The following is a 21,127-nucleotide window of genomic DNA, read 5'->3' on the forward strand; positions in this document are numbered from 1 at the left end:
TCTTTCATTTTTTCTTAGTACATCCATTGCATGGCAAGGCATGAAGTCCTACAGAAGTAAACTGTTTGCATCGATGATGAGCTCACAACTTTTGCCTGCATGATCATGTTAACAAAGGGCAAGGTCTCATGGTTGTTCAAAATGAAGCAGACTGTACCTACTTTGGTTGCCCTTGTTGGAAAGAACTTGCTGAATCATATGGGTTTGAAGCTGGGAAGAGCATCAACTTGTATCTTAACGAGCCTGATCAAGATATCTTGGTGTTCTGCTACGTACCTGAATCACAATAGTTCTCGGTGCTGAAGAGTTCGTGGTCATGCTTCTGTTTACTTTTGAAGATGCATTTGTTTGCACCAAGGTTTTGGATCCCAAGTGGACCTTTTTTCTCGAGGGGAACCGGAATTCACGGTTACCATGGTAACCGTGAAATTCCGAAAAAATTTCGGACGGAATTTATAATTAATTTTGAATTCAAATTTTTTAAAATCGATATAGAGAGATATTTAACTCTTATTATCACCTAGCCTGCCCTGGCGCAGTTGTTAGTCGCCCGCAGCTGGCTATTGCTCACTCGTCGCGGGTTCGAGCCCCCCCTCCCCCCCGTCGATCCAATAAAGTGGCAGCTTTTTAAAAGTTTTGCACCCTCAAAAAAGTAAAAACGTGAGAGCCCAAAATCAAACCCGCGTCTCGCAGCAGAGAGAAGTATCGCTTTACCAGCAGGCCGCGACCAGTTCTCTTTCCAAGGAAGAGATGGACATTATTTAATTATACTGTAAGAGTTTGAATTAAAAAATTTCAAATTATTCGAGATTTTTTGCTCGATATGAGTGTTTCTCGAGGGGGGTCGGTAAACGCGGTAACCGCGCGGGATCTCGGGATTTCGCTCGGTTACCAAAACAGAGGTTTGCACTTGCAGTGCTACATGTTGAACATGTTATATGGTACTGGTGTTACTATTAAAATTTTAGACTTAAGACTTGTTATTTAGACATGATATATAGTACTATTAAACAAAAAAAGGTTGCCACGACAGAAAAAACCAAAGTACTCATTTTAGTTATTTTTGGCTCTCATGTGCCTATAGAAGCACACCACTAGTGTGTTCTGTTACTAGTAGTGTGCTACAAGAACACCACTTGTATGTACCGTAAAACAGAGGAGTTTTTCTAGAACTGGCCTATACCCCTTTCCTTTGCATCAACCAAAATAACATTAGTTCGTACATAACATGAAATGTTGAAAAGTAAAAAAGAGGGTAAAGCGAGTACATGCATTTATGGGATACCCACTGCTAAATGCTCGTTGCAGAGATGTTTGTCGACGTTACTGCAAAACTGGATGCTATCATACGATATTATTTATCAATAATCATAATCGACGAAGGTGCCAAGTTTAGGGACATGACAGAATGATTTGTTTGCCACTCGATTTGCACCTAACACACGCGCGACCGCTCGATCCGGTCCCGCATAACTTCTCCCTCTTTTTTTTCCCTATCTCCCCTATTTTTCTACCGCACGCTCGACTGACGTGTTCGCTTCATCATGTTTTCTTCTATCTGATTTGTCCGCTCTCCCCCACTTTCTCCCTATGTCTGCTTTACTCTGTTTCTCTCTCCCCCTTTATCATGTTTTTTCACATGATGTTATCTCTGCGCTCCCTTCAGTTGTGCTTCTCCAAGTTTTAAGGAAAACATAGAAAGGTGGGGGTCGAACCCACAACCTCATTGCCGCGGATGAATCCAACAACAAACTAAACATGGCAATCTTTTTGTGCATTTACTAACTGAGATCCAATCTATATACTAGTGAATCACGATTGAACCAGGTAAAAGAACGATCGGGGTGATCCGGGCATTGTCCGGAGAGAGGCTCAGGGAAATAGACTTCTCGAAGAACGATGAACTGAGAGCTTGACTGGTACGGTTACCAGATTGTTCATACTATAGAATCATGTTCTTTATGCTAAAATTACCACGCTACTCATGCTATAGTTACCAGGCTGCTCATGTAATAAGTACACATGTTGTTCATGCTAAAGTTACTAGGCTTCTCATGTCATAGTTACCATTTTGTTCCTGATTACGTTACTAGGGTACTTATGCTATAGTTATCAGGTTTCACATGCTAAACTTACCAGGTGGCCCATATTATAGTTACAAACATAGAAGTTACATAGTTAGCAGGCCGCTCGTGCTATATCTACCAACATACAACCTGCATGTGCTATAGTTGCCGACATGGCTATTATATACTCCCTCCGTTCCTAAATATAGGGTGTATAGTTTCTGGCGCGGACATTAAAGAACGCACGCGGAGGTAAAATTTCACAAGTTTTGGGCGAGATTACACCTGACCAATTGACATTAGAAAATAGAGGAGCTCGCCTAGTATAAGGAAATGTAATCAAATCCCTAAAAAGTTATTCGAACGAGTGGTGCAATGCAATACACCTTATATTTTGGACTTTTTCTCAGAAATCTATACACCTTATATCAAGGAACGAAGGGAGTAATTATCAACATTGCAAACATGTAGTTACCAGACTGCTCATGTTATATTTATCAGACTGCTCATAATAAAGTTACCATGATGTATTGCTCATACTAAAGTTACCAGGCTGCTCATGTTAAAGTTACCACAGTGCGCGTGCTATAGTTACCAGGTTGCATGTGTTAGGTTATCACTTCTCATGGTATAGTTTTTTTACTCATGCTATTTTTTTTAAAAGAAGGTTGAAACCCTCGGCCTCTGCATCCGCTGATGCACACAACCATCTTTATTAGCGTTGATGCATGGCAACAAGGCCAAAATCATCAAGAAATAAAGAACAAAGCATAGGCAACTACATGGAACCATTACAAAATATGGATTTAACACATACGAGTAGCTCGACTTCTTCCGCAACAACACCTTCATGAAGGGCTAGACTTGCTCACGCCACCGTCGTCATGCCCAACTCATGATGACCAAGATAAGGATTTTCATACTGACAGTCGAGACCAACCAACTAAGGTGAGTACATCCGCAATGAGACAACGTCTTCAAGAAAATAATGTCCCAAATTTTTCATTACTAAACCCAACCAGTAAAGGTCAGAACAAGGGTTTTCACCCCTGACATGAAGTGTGTTCCAAACACAGTCTTGAGGACATATCTTCGATAGCCGCGGTTGTCTGTGCTTCACGCCAGGCCGGAGTGGCGCTAGCAGATGAGTGTGACGGATTCCCACCATAGACCATTACCATGGTCATCAAGAGGCCAGTCATGCCGCGGTACAGATTTGGCCGCTATAACTAGTGGAATCATTACTCACTGTAATGAATAGAGAGAAGAATATACGTGGAAGGGGAGAAATTGTTTGGTTTCATCCATAGAACCCAATAATCGTGAACCAACTTGTGATAGGAGGACAGTGAATCCCTAGCCCACCTGGGTTCAGGTTCTAAACTTGACATTGATATGCGCATTAATTTTGGATTTGTTTCAGGCTTCTGGCGATTTTCGTTCAGTGGAAGGAGACGTTCCCGTCGACTGCGAGGCACATGCGGTGACTTCATAAAATCTCAAGATGCTTTGCCGGCTCAGTGTCTCGGAAGTGCTCATAGGAGTAAGGTGCACCTGCTTGTGTTCATGGGAATGAGTGTATGTTCGTGTATGCGAGTGACTTCGATTGTACTGGGTTAAAAAACCCAACAGTTGCTAGTTAGGGGAATCCATTATTTATTTCCCAATAAATCAGCTCAAAACACATATACACATACCCTCGAAATGCAAATAAGCTATTGGTAAAATCAGGAAATTATATATTGGAACAACAGGCTTATTAATCCAGTTAACGAATTACAGTACAATCAAAGTACCGACTGGGCACGAAACAAGGATGCATGCATCAGTCGTGGCGAAGATGGACCCTGTACTCGACGGTGGCGTCGCCGGTATTGGCGTCAAACCAGTGGGTCCGCAACTGGCAGTAGCCGCGCGCGAACCGGAAGACGCCGGTGCCGCCGACCACGGCCATCTCTCTGACGGCCCGGTTCACCGGGTTGGGGCCGACGATGGCGATGCTGCTCCCGTTGTAGGCGCCGTCGACGAAGACGAAGTTCATGGCCATGAGCAGCGATAGGCTGTCCTTGCCGGCGCTGACGTACATGCCTTGGGCGCGGCCGAGGAGCCTCGACGTCAGGTTGGGCCCCTCGGTGAGCGGGTCGTCGATGACGGAGACGCCGCCGAAGCCCGTGACGGAGGCGTTGGAGGACGGCGCCTGCGCCACCTGCGCCACAGTCGCGTTCGGCCCGCCGCTGACGACGTCGTGCCAGTACACCCGCAGCCGGGTCTCCTTCTCCGCCGCGGACGCCGGGGCCGCGGCGGCTGCGAGGAGCAGGAGCGCAGCCAGGCAAGAGATGGCGGTGCTGCTCGCCATTGGGATCAGCTAGCTAGCTAAGCTCAGAATGGATGTTGGTGGTTTGATGCGAGTGCCGAATTCTTCTTCCGAGGAGCTGTGCAGGTTTGTGTAGCTTGTGTGTCCAATGGTGCAGTTCAGAGATAGGTCTATTTAACGGCGAATCGTGGTTGTTGGGTCCTTGACATTTTCTGGGTGGCCTGTCCCCAGTTTTTAGTTTAGTATTTCTGGCCGTGTCCCGTGTGTTAAGTTTAGTGTATGTGTATCTTTCACATTCGTCTTGTTCTTGTGGTATGCGTGAGAGAGAGAGAGATAGTTGATCGTGGACTTCGTTGGTTATGAGAGTTTGAACAGTAAGAAGCTGCGGAGTAGGTGAAGGTATGACCGAATGAACACGCTATAGTTAGGTGATGCAGGCTGCACTTTCCATGCACCCCCCCCCCCCCCCCCCCCCCCCCCCCCACACACACACACACACACTAGTCCTTCCAATTTGGAAAGCGGGGTTGCTCTAGAAGGTTTGCACGAGGACTCCTGGCAATAGGGGGCGGCAATCGACCGGTGTTTTTTTTTGTTCATTTATTAAGGCGATTGACTGTGTTTTTTCTTTTGACATCGATTGACCGGTTGCATTCCATTTATCGGGAAAAAAAGGAGCTCCTATGCAGCGCTGCAGGCGTCTGCTAATGATCCGGCGCTTGCAGCGCTGCTAGCATGGGCCGGCCCACTAGCATGCTGCCCCAGTTCATGTATTTTTAGAAAAAGTTCATTGAACTGAAAAAGAAGTTCATAGATGAAAAAAAGTTCCTCCATTTTCAAAAAGATGTTCATCAAAATTAAAAAAAAATCATCAATATTCCAAAGAGTTCATCAATTTGAAAAAAAAAACTGTTGAAATTTTTAAAAAGTTCATAGATATTCAAAAAAGTTCATAGAATTTTCAAAAAAGAAAATGTCAACCGGCACCTAGATGCGCTGGCCCATTTATGGACGCCACATGCGCCAGTTAACGAAAATGCATGTTAACTGGCGCCTGTAGCGCCAAATAGAAAATGCCAAAAAAAAACTACCCGGTGAAACTTTTCTTTGTAGAAAGGAGTCCGTCACCCGGGCTTAAACTTAGGCCCAAGATCGAGTTACCGAAAGAAGTTTGATACAAGGTCGCGAAGACCCAAACATGCGTCGCAATACATATGATCTGAAAAATAGAAGAGAAAATGTGATACAAGGTTGCGATGACATGATACAAGTGTCACGGTGTTGTAAGGCGGAACTATAGCCAAGCCAAACATTACTCCCACGAGGCTCCCCTAGCTCGAATCATCTTGACATGTCCCCCTTCGCAAGGCTGTCACCCATGCACGCATGCTGACAAAGAAACGATCAAGCGGCGGTAACGCCCGATGACTCCCAAAGGCCTCCAAAGCTGTAGAAGGGAGAACATTTTATAAATGATGTCAGCTGGATGGTTAAAAGAAATCCCCTCGGATAGCATTTTATTCCTAACAGTCGTAAGGACCATGCAGGAGCAACGAAGGCCTTCCAAGCTAATTTGCAATGGTTGCCTTGAGTTCCCGTCACAAGAAAGTGCAACTCAAAAGATTAGTTCGCTAAATTTAATTAGAGAGGAGGGGCCCACAATGAAGTTCTGGGGAAAGATTAAAGAGGGGGGGCACGTACTCCCATGCCCTATCTTATGTAAAAGCCTCATGTAGGTTTAGGAACTTTGCTCCCCTCCTCCCCCACCCAGGAATTGGTGCCCCGTTCGGGTGGTGTGTAGGAAGTATGTACCATGCGCGGCGATTGTGCTATCGAACTCTGCCACATGCATCTGATGGGCGAACCGCTAGGGATGACTGCTCCCTGGACAACGATGAACAGCCGTGTGTGCGATGTGTACAAGTAACAAAAATAGTAATAGGGCCAGGAAGTTTATGAAACAATAAAAAAATTGAGATCCTCTTGGATGAAGAACAATTGCTAGGCCCCACTTTTCCCATGGTTGTTTGAGCAGGCCGATGTACATATATAAAAGCGCCTAGCGTTTGGTTTTTCTCCCTTTTTGGATTTTTTACTGCATATTGGAGGATTCAGGTGATGGTGATAGTTTGGCCGAAATTAGATATTTCCTGAGATCTCTATGGAGCTCCAAAAACTGCACAGGTCCCACCACCCACCACCGTATCCTCTCACTACATGACCTACTACCTCCGTCCGGGATTTTAAGGCCAGCGAGCCATCGAAGGGAGTCCTTTTTTCAAGGCCGCTGACATGCATCATTGATTTTCTCTCGATCTGTGTCCTATAGCTCCGCGCGCGAGTGGCTGCATGCAAAAGCAAACAGTGCACCGATGGCTGCATGCAAAAACTGTCCGCTAAAGTCTCTGCATGCAATAACTACCTGCTAATTTCATTGGTGGTTACTGGGCTCGAAAATCACGCGTCCTCAGAATTAATACTGTGTCTTGGGCCTAGAGTCTTGGCTAAGGGGACCTCTAAACCCGGACGGAGGTAGTATGACAGTTGCCTCCTTCTGTCAAGGTCTTCATCCCCAATTCACATCCAGCTCGGTATCTCTCCACCCGCCTCTTCTCTCCCTACGCACTACCATTCTCACCATGTCGTCCCTCATATATTCCCTTCAGTCATCCTTGCATGGTGGAGGTTGCAGCGAGCATGGACATGCAGTTGAGCGGCCGGTGAGGAGGGGGCGAGTGGTGTCGACACCTCATGTGGTTCGTTTCTCACAGTGCCATGGGCAAGGAGCCATTGAGGCACGTTGTTAGAGCTCGTGGCAGGAGCCGGTGCTATAGTTGCGAGATACTCCTTCCGTTCATGTGGCCCAAGACGTACGGCATGTCTCTTCGACAAGCCGTTGCACCACTGCACCTTGCCCCATCACCGTTGCCACTCAACGCTCGTACTTCTTACATCTCTATGGCAGACACGCCCCATCCATATGGTTGCTCCTTGTTAGGGTTTCTCCTTTTTATCCTTTAATTACATAGGTTACTACTTAGTTCATTGATTTATTTAGAAAGTGCTGATTTTTCTTCCATAAGAGATATGTACTTCTCAAACTTGGTGATGTCGAATTCATGGGTACAAAGGATTGTATATTAAGTTGTTGATAGGGCTTCTTGGTTCATGCTTTGATAGAATATGTTTAAATTAGTGTTGTGTGCATTATGCATTCAAAAATGAGTAGTAAGAAAGTAACTAAATTAGCCTCTACCCCTATATATCATTGGTGGTATATTGCTACTTTTGGTTTGGATTATACATGCTCATGTCCATTCAGTCCATATCACACATGGTTATTTTGTTGTCTTTATTGACTCAACATTCAATGTGATGATCTTCAAAATAGTGATGATTGTTGTAGATTGAAGGTATGACTAACTAATCTTAGTATGCCTTCTTTAGTTGGATTATGATTCATAATATTTGGTATCCTATCACTCCTTTTTATATTTCTTACTCCTGACAATGCATACTTTTTACATGTGCATATTCCAAATTCATCGACATGATTATCTTATTCCAAATTTATTGAACTATTTTCCTGCAATTTAGACCGATGTTAACTTTGAGAGTAAGATCTAATGCTTCTAGGTATGACTCTTGCAAGTATTCCCTTTTATGCTCTACCTACCAAATTTGAAATTTTGATCTTCTCAGTGAAAAAATTGATTTACAGAACGGGGTGTCCACTCAGGTTTTGCTCGAATAAAAAACATTGACACCAGAGAACTAGAGATACAACCTCGAGCAGAATATTTTCCCCACATTTTCTTACAATACATTCCCTTTTTAAATATTGGTAGCGCAAATGGAGCAACACACTCTGCTGAATATATTTACGTGAAATTTAAATAACATGATGTACAAGTAAAATCAGAGCTATTAGGTCATTATTATCTATACTTACAGGTGGATCACGTACCGAGATTTTACCCCTAGCCGGTGCGAACCAACAACAGAGGAGGCATATATTATATCAATGAAGTAAGTTAAGAATGCCACTTGGTATACATGTAAGAAACATTAAACCTCTAATGTGAATTAAACTAAATGACCCCTATAGCCAACCAGACAAATTGACAAGTGCTATTTGCAACCATTTATAACAAGGTAGCCAGATGGCTATTCCACAATGGGAACCAATCAATATTCGGTGTGTAATCCTATGCAGAGAATCCACTGGAAAGACTAATGACAGAAAACACCATACCTGCACCTTGTTGTGCAAATTGCATGTATGGTATGTAGTTTACACCCATCTTTTGGGAACTTATATTATTATTACATACAATAGTTTGGTGTATAATTACTACTTAGTGTTAGCTTATGATGCATTATGTTATATAACAACTTTGTCATGGAAATTGTCATGCACTTATCTACATGTGTGCCATTAGAACTGGTCCTGCTATGTGTTGCTCCTAGGTGTTAATTACATTGATGGGTACTAGATCTTACATTACATACTGTTGCATCAATAGGGATTCAACAAATGTCCTGTTTATTGATATGTTGCCCTGAAATACGTGTATTCTGTAAATACAAATTAAAATTCTCCATGGCATGTAATTTCATTTTACATTATTTTTATCAGCTAGGCAGTCCAGCTTTCATAATTAGCACAAAATAAATAGCATAGTGGAAGAAATATATAATCCACACACGAGGATGACACATTCAACCTCTCTAATATATTTTATTGATGTGTAGTTCCACAATTTATCTTACTACCGCTCCATTGGATTTTTCGTATATAATTGACCAAGTCAAAGTATATGTTAATAAAATTTATAACAAGATGCAAAGTGTGACGGAAATGACCCAAGGTTCTCACCAATTAATTGATCACTTAACATTTTTCCATGAAAATTGTCACTCCTGCACTCACAGTTGATCACCGAATACTATTGTTTCTAGAAGGCAAGATGTTAGATACAAATACTTGCATACCTTGCTAATTTGTTAACCGGTGAAATATTGCAACAACCATTGCGTAAAAACAAACAGAATGACTTCTTATGTACATAACTGATTTTGCTGCATGGAAATAACACAACAAAACAGCAAAAAGGATGAAGACATGATAACCTTTGTTTTTTTGCTGCTATATTGTAACTTATCAATTGATCCAATACAATTGATTTGAATACCATGAGAAGCTCAATAAAAATATGCATCCTTTCACAAGGATAACTTAGTACTAGCTGGTTTATAGTAGGATCAGATGGTAAAAAGGCAAACGACACTACACTTTCTATTGGTATATTAACATGTGACGTCCTTGATTCAATTGTGCACTAATCATACAGAGAAATATGCACGCTCAAGACCAGAGACTCACGGGAAGATATCACAACACAACTCTGTGACACAAAGGAAAAACATAAATCTTTATATTACAAGCCAGGGGTCACGAGGACCCGAATACATAAGTCATCAAGCAAATATTATCTAAGTACAGACATAGTTAAACAAGTTTTGCCTTAAGAAGGCTGAGCAAAACAACGCCACCAGATCGAAAGGCGAGCCCTCCTGCCTGGGACCTCCGGACTAATCCTGGTCGTCGGTCTCCACGTAGTACGCTCCACTGGGGGGACCTCCATCTACGACGTCATCATCAATTGTAGCAGTCGATTCAAAAGAAAAGGGGTAGCAAAGCAACCGTGAGTACTCATCCAAAGTACTCGCAAGATTTACATCAAATCTACACTACATATGCGATGATATCAATAAAAGGGGTAGTATCTTTCTAATCTTATGATTCAAATTTAATAGCTTGTGCTAGAGGACTACATGGCTGCATTTGAACCATTGGATATGTCAACCTGACTGCCCACATCACAGGGATTCGCGTGGTGCCTTCGCTGTGCTGGTCTGCCATTCTCATAGAAGTTGATAGATGCGCACGTGATTCTGCCGGTACCATTGAGAAATTTCTAGCACACTCCCGTGAGTACTCGCTTGAGGCACCCCCTACAATACAATGCATGCAGTAGTAGAGTAATAAATCTAGAGGCTAGCAAAGCTATCAAGTAGGCATCGTGATGGTGCTGTAAAAAAAGTAGGCATTGTGCTGAAAGAGATATAAAAGCATGGCGATGGCAGATGATGCAGCCTGTGCATAGGCATAGAAGCGTGAAATGATTTCCCGCTGGCGGAAGCAATTTAACCCATTAAAGAATGACAAATAAAATAAAAACATATGTGGTACTGCTAAATAGCTTTTACTTTCTCATATAAATTTTTAACAAGTATTATTGTCCTTATTTTTAGGAATAAATTTGTGAAAAATTCTGACAACAAAATAGAAACAATCAATGTTTAAATATTAATTTTATTTATAATGATGAATAACTTGCACATCGTACTCTATCCATTTCTCAAGCTAGGACGTGTTAAATTTTATTAAATTGAGGATAAAGAGGGTACCCCTTTTCTTTTAGTGTTCTAAGTTGTTTAAACCTCATATTACACAACTATACTATTAAATTCTTTACACCTTTATAATTATTAATGATTAATTAATTGATGAGTTGTGCGACTCCAGCCATGGTAGTTCAAATCATGACACTTCAAATGACACACGTTATGTGTGTTTATAACTATCTCTACACGTGCAGTGCCATTTACTCTCTCTCTCTCTCTCTCCATAGGATCAATTAGTAACAACAACACTACTCTAATGCAAGCAGTAGAGGGAAAGAATAGGCAATATCGGATTGATCAAGGGGGGTTTGCTTGGCTGGAAGCTCTCTGGAGAAGGAGGGTCGTCGATGTCGTAGTCGTACTGGGTATCACCGGCAGTCTCGGGATCTACCAAAAGAATAGGGCAGAGGGGGAAACAGATAAATAACAGAGTAGACAAATGCAGCACAATGCATGTCATGGTAGTAGGTGATGATGATATGCTCTAATGCATCCTTAGGCATTCTAAAAGAAGAGCGAAAACATCCGAAAATGTTTTCCCAGCTCCATGTGTTTTTCGGTATATTGAACGAGGGGCAAAATGCCAATGTTTGCTATGTTAGAGGGGTGTGCAAGTATGTGGGTAGCATAATCATATTCGTTATATTTTTCTGAACAACTTTTGTATATAAATTATTTTAATCCGAGTTACAGTTTATTTTATATGATTTTTGAAAGTTTAAATAATTTTCTAATTTACTGGATTTAATTTAATTCGAAATTATATTAATATTAAATTGCTATGGGTACACAAAAAGTGTACCCAACAATATGGAACAGAGGCTGACAGTGGGGCCTATGAGTTCAGTCACTAGTCCAGTTAGCAATCAACAGTTTGACTGTTGACTGGTCAAACCTGACCAGTAGGCCCCACTGGTCAGTGACAGGGCTATATAACAGTTATTTAACTAATCTAATTAATCTAAATTAGGAGGTGGGGCCCAACAGTCAGTGACTACACTAACAAACATAATTAATTTAAATAAAGTTAATTAGTTAACATGGGGGTCCACGCATCAGTGGGAGAAGGGGGGGGTGTTAGTGGCTAACTAAGTGGTCTGACGGCCCGGGCACAACTAGTAGTGGCCCAGGGCGGCAGCGTGCCGGTGGTCACAAAACACGGCGGAGGGCGTTGGGAGGCTGCCGGAAAAGCGCTGTGGGGCAGGTTTAGGGGCGCGGCCGGGTGCGTTCGAATGCCCGTGATGAGGCGTGTTGATTGGCGGCGGTTGACGGTGACACATACCTGGGTAGGGTCCTAGGACTGACCTACATGCCCTTCCCAAGGATAGGACACAGGAAGCCAAGACCTATAAAGTTAAAAGGAATATACCAACTGGAATCTCCAAGAAGTGTAATCCACTCGACAAGCGATTCCACTCGGGTATCCCAGTTCCACTCGATAGGAATTATTTCACTCGGAAGACAAGAATCCACTCGGAAGATAGAAGACTTAGAGTCATCTCTGAATGGCAACGGTCAGGCATTCACTCCGTAGCCATTAAGGTTATTAATAGTGGGTGTTACGAGTAACGTACGTGACTTAACTCACATTGAACCCTCGTGTAACTGAGGAGGGCAAGGGGCTGGCGCACTCTATATAAACCACCCCTCCCCCCAGGAACAAAGGTTCGGACCCCCTGTAATTTCTCCACACTTCAGTCGAAAAAGCCTCTCGAGGCACCGAGACGTAGGGTTGTTACCTTCTCCGTGAGGGGCCTGAACTTGTAAACTCGTGTGTGTACAACCTCGCCGTAGCTAGAGCTTGACCCTTCTCCTACATACCCCCTATTTCTACTGTCAGACTCACTCCCACGACAGTTGGCGCCCACCATGGGGCAGGCGTCTTAGCGACTTCCGGTGAGGTTGCAGTTTTTTGTTCTTCATCAACATGGTTTCCGGCGGTGGTTTGCCTTTGGGCCGCGAGATCCGTCTCAGCGCGCTCGCCTTCATCGCCGACGACACGGCCTTGCTCTGGGAGGCCCCCCTCAATGTCGAGGTGCTCCCCGTCCGTGGGGCGGCGCACTTCTGCACAAGTGCTTGCGGCGTCCTTCTGCGGAAGCCATCGACCCAGTATTGGTCGGCTCCCGTGGCAGCTTCGCTCCCCGCTACCCGTCGCCGCAAGCGATCTAGTCGCTCGCGGGTCCAGCGGTGGGTAAAGCATGCGGTGGCCCCTCAGTCGGCCACCCCTCAGATCGCGGCAATCGAGCCCGCCAACTCCGTGTATGGCATGTTCGACCTCTCGACTGGCCATTCATACACTCTCTCCGAGTGTGAGAGCAACGACCCCGTGGCAAAGTCACTCAGACAGATTGCTTTAGATGTGGTTTTTGACGATTCCAAAAATTTCCGCAAAGAAAAGTTGATGTTCGAAGTGGTGGATTTCCATAGTGCCTATCATGCCATTCTGGGTAGGCCATCATATGCTCGTTTCATGGCTCGACCATGTTACGTGTACCTCAAGCTGAAGATGCCAGGACCCAAAGGTGTGATCACGGTCACTAGTAACATGCAAAGAGTAGGAGAATGTCTCTAGAAGGGGTCCAAGATCACTGACGAGCAAATGGCAATGGTTGAAATGGAGGAATATCAGAGGAACGCTGATCCGAGTGATTTGCTATGCTCCAAGAAGCCCGCTTCTGAGTCTACATTTCAGTCGGCAGGAGAGACTAAACCAGTTCATATTCACCCAGATGATCCCATAGCTGCTCTGGCTCACATTTCAACGACACTCGACATCAAATAGGAGGCCGCACTCATCTAGTTCCTCCGTGAGAACTAGGACATCTTTGCATGGAAACCATCAGACATGTCGGGTGTACCCAGGGGACTGGCTGAGCACCGTTTGTGCGTCGACTCAAAGGTCAAACCTGTCAAAGAACATCTACGTCGGTCCGCTGCAGAGAAAAGGAAGGCGATTGGCGAAGAGGTGGCTCAGCTCCTGGCAGCAGAGTTCATCCGTGAGATATACCACTCCGAGTGGCTCGCCAATGTCCTCATGGTTCCAAAGAAGGATAAATCACTCTGAATGTGCATTGACTTCAGGCATATCAGTCGGGCCTGCCCGAAAGATCATTTTCGGCTCCCTTGCATTGATCTAATAGTTGACTCGACTGCGGGATGTGGGCGTTTGTCTTTTCTTGATGCATATTCTGGATACCATCAGATCCGTCTGTTTGGTCTAGATGAAATAAAAACAGCTTTCATCACCCTATTTAGGTGTTTTTGCTATGTTACCATGCCTTTCAGTCTCGAGAACACCGAGGCCACATTCATGTGCATGATCCAAAAGTGCTTGCTCTCTCAGATCAGTCGGAATGTGGAGGCATATATGGATGATATTATAGTGAAGTCACGCAAGAGTTCCAACCTGTTGACTGATCTCGCCGAAACTTTCGCTAATCTGAGAGGATATGATATCAAGTTGAATCCGACCAAGTGCACATTTGTAGTACCAGGAGGAAAGTTACTCGGTTCACTCGTTTCCGAACGGGGGATAGATGCAAATCCCGAGAAAGTTGGTGCAGTTCTCTGAATGAAACACCCTGTGCGTGTGCACGACATCCCGAAGCTTATAGGCTGTCTTGCTGCATTGAGTCGATTCATTTCACGTCTCGGGGAGAAGGTGCTACCTTTCTACCGACTGATGAAGAAGTCTGATACATTCGAGTGGACTCCTGAAGCTGAAGCAGCGTTTGTGGAGCTCAAAGCTCTGCTTTCCACCCAGCCGGTACTTGCTGCTCCGATAAGCAAAGAGCCTTTACTCTTGTATATTGCGGCCACTGGTTAGGTTCTTAGCACAATGCTTACAATCGAACAAGAAGAAGAGGGCAAGGCTTATAAAGTTAAATGCCCAGTGTACTATATTTCTGAAGTCTTGACTCCATCCAAGTAGAGGTACCCGCATTACCAGAAGCTTGTCTATGGAATTTACTTCACTGCGAAGAAAGTTGCACATTATTTCCAAGACCACTCGGTTTTAGTCGTCAGGGATGCTCCATTGTCTGAGATCATGAACAATCGAGCCACAACTGGTCGAGTGGCTAAGTGAGCAATAGAGCTCCTCCCTCTGGATATCATGTTTGAAGTGAAAAAGGCGATTAAATCTTAGGCACTCGCAGATTTCTTGGCCGAGTGGATTGAGCAGCAACAACAGACTCAAGTTCACTCGAAACACTGGACTATATTCTTCGATAGGTCCAAGATGTTGAATGGTTCTGGTGCTGGAGTGGTTCTGGTGTCCCCAAGAGTCGATAAGCTCAAATATGTCCTCCAGATTCATTTTGATTCTTCCTAATAACGAAGCTGAGTACGAAGCACTTCTCTATGGGTTGCGTATGGCAATCTCACTCGGCGTCCATTGCCTGATGGTCTACGGCGACTCAGATTTAGTGGTCAATCTAGTGACGAAGGAGTGGGATGTCAGAAACCCTGCTATGAATGGATACTGCAATGTAGTCAGGAAATTGGAGAAAAAGTTTGAGGGATTGGAGCTTCACCACATTCCCCGACTCCAGAACCAAGTAGCTGATGACTTGGCAAAAATAGGTTCCAAGCGAGAACCCATCACTAGTAATGTGTTTCTTGAGCATGTCCATTCCCCATCAGTACAAGAGCATCCGTTCACTGAAGAACCTCCCCAGGTGATAAGTCCAACCAGTCTGACTGAGATTGAAGTACCCGCAGTAATTGATCTTGTTATGGAAATCCTGGTGATCACCCCCGACTGGACAGTGCCATACATTGTGTATATACTCAGGAAGGAGCTCCGTGAAGATGAAGTTGAAGCTTGTTAGATCGTCCACAGATCCAAAGCCTTCACTGTAATGGATGGGCAGCTCTATAGAAAGAGTGTCACTGGTGTGGCTCAGCGATGTATTTCTCTGGAAGAGGGTCGGCTGATTTTAGAGGAAATCCACTCGGGGACCTGTGGTCACCATGCGTCCTCTTGGACCATCGTGGCCAAAGCATATTGAGCAAGATTCTACTAGCCACAGGCTAATGAGGCTACAAAGGAGATCATAGAAAAGTGCATAGGATGCCAGCTCTATGCAAACATGTCTCACAAACCAGCATCTGCACTGAAAACTATTCCACTCGTCTAGCCATTTTGTGTGTGGGTATTGTAAATGATTGGCCCGCTCAGGACCGGCATAAGTGGTTACACTCATCTTGTTGTAGCAGTCGACAAGTTCACCAAGTGGATTGAGGCCAAGCCTATCAAGAGTTTGGATTCAAGCACGTCTATCAGTTTCATAAGAAAGCTGACGTTCCGATTCAGAGTTCTGCACAACATCATCATAGACAACAGCTCAAAATTTGACTCGGAAGAGTTTAAAGCATATTGCGCCTCCCAGGGGACTCAAGTGGACTACGCGTCCATTACGCACCCGCAGTCGAACGACCAAGTTGAAAGGGCAAATGGTATAATCCTCCAAGGATTGAAACCATGGCTCATGCGCGACCTCAAGCACGCAGCTGGAGCTTGGGTAACCGAGTTGCCGTATATTCTATGGGGATTAAGGACAACTCCCAACCGATCTACCAACCGAACCCCTTTCTTCATGGTATATGGAGCCGAAGCTGTACTGCCGAGTGATTTTCTTCACAATGCACCCCGAGTGGAACTTTATTTTGAAGCTGAGGCAGAGCAAGCACATCAGGATGTAGTGGACCTCCTAGAATAGGAACGGGAGATGGCTTTGATTCGATTAGCTATCTACCAACAAGATCTCCGTCGATTCCATGCAAGGAACGTCAGGGGCCGAGCATTTCAGGAAGGAGACCTGGTGCTCCGAGTGGATTAGCAGCGACCACACAAGCTCGCCCCTGCATGGGAAGGCCCCTTCGTCATCACCAAGGTGCTCCACAATGGGGCGTACCACCTTTACAACCTAGCTCAACAAAAAGATGAACCACGCTCTTGGAACGCTGATCTTCTCCATCGTTTTTATACTTGACAGTCGGATTGTTGAGATGTAATAAAAGTACTTGGTCAATTGTTTATCAACACATAATTCATGCAGTCTCTTAATGATTGTGTTTTGTATAAGCATACGTTAAATCCCCCAGTGGGTAACTTAGCTGCCAAATCTGTTTTGGCCTAAGTTCAAAAAAACTAGTCCGAGTGGAGAGCAATCCTCCCACTCGAGGGCTTAGCCGCGAATCAGCTTCGGCTAAGTTCAAAAAACTAACTCCGAGTAGAGAGCGATCCTCCCACTCGGGGGCTTAGCCGCAAATCAGCTTCGCCTAAGTTTAAAAAACTAACTCCAAGTGGAGAGCAATCCTCCCACTCCGGAGCTTAGCCGCGAATCAGATTTGCATAAGTTCAAAAAAGTAACTCCGAGTGGAGAGTGATCCTCCCACTCGGAGGCTTAGCCGCGAATCAGTTTCGCCTAAGTTCAAAACATAACTCCAAGTTGAGAGTGATCCTCCCACTCGGGGGCTTAGCCGTAAACCAGTTTCGCCTAAGTTGAAAAAATAACTTCGAGTGGAGAGCAATCCTCCCACTCGGGGGCTTAGCCATGAACCAGTTTCGCCTAAGTCAAAAAATAACTCTGAGTGGAGAGCAATCCTCCCACTCGGGGGCTTAGACGCGAATCAGCTTCGCCTAAGTTCAAAAAATAACTCCGAGTGGAGAGAAATCCTCCCACTCAGGGGCTTAGCCAAGAATCAGCTTCACCTAAGTTCAAAAAATAACTCCGAGTGGAGAGCAATCCTCCCACTCGGGGGCTTAGCTACGAACCAGTTTCGCCTAAGTTCGAAAAATAACTCCGAGTGGAGTGCACTCCTCCCACTCGGGGGCTTAGGCGTGAATCAGCTTCGCCTAAGTTCAAAAAATCACTAGGAGTGGAGAGCAATCCTTGCACTCGGGGGCTTAGCCGTGAATCAGCTTCGCCTAAGTTAAAAAATAAACTTCGAGTGGAAAGCAATCCTTTCACTCAGAGGCTTAGTTGCGAATCAATTTTACCTAAGTTAAAAAAGCATTCTTCAAACAGAAAGGCAATGATTGGATAAAACCATCAAGTTCAAATAGGACTGTCAAGTACGGAACCGCAAAGCAAGCGTATTCGGGCATCAAGCCCAGAGCAGTTTAATGATTACAAAATCACTCAACATTCTGAGGCAAATAGATCAAATGTTTCTTTTCACTCGGTAGAAGGAGGACTCGCTGGCTCGACGAATGTGTCCAAGTTGATGTCGTCAGCTATGCGAGTGGCCACTTCGATGAAAGTCTCCATGAAGGATTGGAATTGAAGTTTCTCTGTGTTCGCCACTTGGAGAGCCTTCAGCTTCTCTTCTTTGGCGTCCTTGCAATGGACTCTTACCAGCAAAATGGCCACGTCAGCTCCACAACGAGCAGATGATTTCTTCCATGCTTGCACTTGACTTGGGATATCGTTCAGCTGCGTCATTAGAGACTCGAGGTCGTTCTGGAGAGTGTCCGCTGGCCACAGCTCCTGGTCGATCTTGGATAGCGCCACCTTTAGTCAAGCGATGTAATCCAAGACACTCTGGAGTCGATCCTCGAGTCATAGCACGTTCATGGCAGCTTCATCCTTGATGAGTGACTTCGTGGGGTCTGAGCCCGTTTCAATCCGCTCAGTCTCCTGTTCAAAGTTCCTGCAGAATTCTGTGCGAAACGGGAAAGTATCAGTCAGGAGCAACATTGAGTGAGTCGAAAAAGTAACAGAGTTCAGTCAAGTGGAAAAGGTTACCTTCAAGCAAGATGTATAGTTTCTTTGCGAGATTACCCAAGTAAGCCTCTTGATCATCTCTCTTCCAAGTGAGCTGGTCCACTTTGTCTGTCAGGGCAACCTTCTCCTCCTTTTGTTGGGTAGCTTCTATTTTCGCCTCCTCAACGCAGCCTTCAAAGTTTCATTTTCCTTCTCCAAGTTGCCGAGTGAAGCAAGCTTCTTTTCGGCTGCATCAGTCTTCTCCCTCCCAACCTTCTGTGCTCCCGCAAGATCAGCATCTTTCTTCTCATGCGCCTACTTCATGGTGTCTAAAGAAATAACATTCTTCAGTCGTGCTTGGATTTGGCGGTTTTCACTATGCACATCTATTCGAGTGGAGTCACTCGGTTCAAAGGACGGAGGAGAAGAAATCACAAAGCTTACAGTCAGCAGAATATTACCTCCCATGGTCTTCACCTCAGCTTGTGCGTCCTTTATGCTCTTCTTGGCATGCTCCAGGTCGAGCTGGAGTTGGATCTTCTCCTTCTCCAAAGCAGCATACTGGGTTCCAAGTTCGCAAGATTTCTAGAATCAAGGAAAATAGAATTCAGTTGACAAAATACAAAGACCTCCCCCACTTCTGAGTGGACAGGGTTAAATTTAGGTCATTCTTATGAAAAAGAAGCATTCTCAGACCTCTGCCAACTGCCCATAGTTGACAGCCGTCTCGAGGACTACACCTAGTGGGTCCACTCAGCGTGCCCTTAATGGACCCATTTATCACTTGGTACGGTCCGTCTGAACCGAGTGGAAGGTCAAAATAAATATCTCTCCTTGTTCTTAGACCCCCACCGACTGCCCGTAGTTGACAGCGGTCTCAGGGACTACGCCCAGTGGGTGCACTCAGCGTGCCCCCACTGATTCAGTTACTCACTAGACCCGGCCTGACCGCGTCGAGTGAAAAGAGGCAAGACAAACACATTCTAAAGACCCCCGCCGAATCAACCATTCCACATGACTCTTGCACTACAAAAAAAAGACCCCCGCCGAATCAACCATCCGAACGAAATTTTATTTTGTCATACATATGACACTTCTATAATGATAATTGTGACAAAACCAGGTATCATCATAGATGTGGTGGGCTCCTACTTCTATGACAAAAAATCATGATAGAAAATGGGCTTTTCGTCCTGGGCGGGCTGGAGACGCAGCTGCATGACATTCTTTGGGCCGTCCATGACGAAAAAAACCGTGGTAGAAGCGAGGGCGAGGAAAATTTCGTGGAGTTCGTGGTTACGGTGGGCGGTCGGGGGCCGAGCGATGCACGTTTCTCTCGTACACGTACGCGCGTGTGTGCGAGGCGTTGTCTCTAACTGAACCCGAGCGAGGCGTTGGGCTCTAACTGAACCCGAGCGATTGCACTGCAGGCTACGCGTTACATAACCCGAGCGATCGATCGATGGCTGTTAACTGAACTCGATCGAGCGATTCCTTCGCTACTACTGCTAACTGAAGCCGATCGATTGGATGAACAGTGAGCGTTGCGGGGGGGGGGGTTGGATGAACAGTGAGCGGTGGCGTTACCTCTGGATGAACAGGACCCTGTGGTGTGGAGGGTTGGATGAACAGGACGACCCCGTGGAGGGCTAGATGAAAATAGACGGTGGAGGGGTTCCTGTGGAGGGGTGGTTGAATAGTAGCCGGTGGAGTAGCGCGCGATGGAGGCTGGATGAACAGGAGCCCGTGGAGGCTGGAGGAGGTCGATGGTGGAGATGAACAGTATCCCGTGGAGTCCCGTTTTGCGGTACGCCACACCCCTCTCGATGAAGAGGACCCCCGTTTCGACCATAGCACTCCAACACAAGTCCGTTTCGTCCGTTTTGCGGTACGCCACACCCCTCCCGATCAACAGGACCCCTATTTCGACCGTTGCGCTCCAACACAAGTCCGTTTCGTCCGTTTTGTGGTATGCCACACCCCTCCCGATTAACAGGACCCCCGTGTCGACCGTAGGAGGTCAGTTTCCTCTGTTTTACGGTACGCCAGACCCCTCCTGATGAACAGGATCCCGTTTCGAACGTGGCCGGTCGAACACAAGGCCGTTTCCTCCGTTCTGCGGTACGCCAGGCCTCGTTTCCATCACCTGTTCCGTCCAAGCCCTCCCGATGAACACGACGTCGCATTCCGTTCCGACCTATCCGGTTGGCTCCCACGCGTTCCATTGCCTCCAGATGAACACGAGCATTCCGTTGCCTCCCAATGAACACGACGCATTCTGTTGCCTCCCCATGAACACAACGACGACGCTGTTTCTCCATTCCGACCCAGCCATGTACACGAGCCCTGGCCGTACATATGCGCGAGTAGGCGTTCGAGACCCTGCCTGTATGTACGTACATGGCCGTATTTTCTTTCATGCACCCTGGCCGTTGTACGTACGTGTAGATGCTACGTGCGCGCCTCTACTATGACACGTGCACGCCTCTACAACAACCAGTATGTACGTACACGTTCGCGACCAGAATGACAATGCTATGTACGGTTCGACCAGGTGGGTCCCG

General features: G+C 45.5%; 1 protein-coding gene across 1 annotated transcript; it reads right to left on the reverse strand.

The window, feature by feature from the left end:
• Positions 1-3,801: 3,801 nt before the first annotated feature.
• LOC123116970 (dirigent protein 22) lies at positions 3,802-4,521 on the reverse strand. The gene has a single exon (XM_044537833.1). The coding sequence runs from the start codon at positions 4,420-4,422 to the stop codon at positions 3,892-3,894; it is 531 nt and encodes a 176-aa protein (XP_044393768.1). The 5' UTR covers positions 4,423-4,521; the 3' UTR covers positions 3,802-3,891.
• Positions 4,522-21,127: the final 16,606 nt, after the last annotated feature.

The sequence above is a fragment of the Triticum aestivum genome, chromosome 5B (genome assembly GCF_018294505.1).
Source record: "Triticum aestivum cultivar Chinese Spring chromosome 5B, IWGSC CS RefSeq v2.1, whole genome shotgun sequence".
Taxonomy (NCBI): Eukaryota; Viridiplantae; Streptophyta; class Magnoliopsida; order Poales; family Poaceae; genus Triticum; species Triticum aestivum.

Excerpts from the sequence above, each read along its gene's own strand:
- LOC123116970 (XM_044537833.1), bottom strand. The coding sequence starts at position 4,422 with ATGGCGAGCAGCACCGCCATCTCTTGCCTGGCTGCGCTCCTGCTCCTC.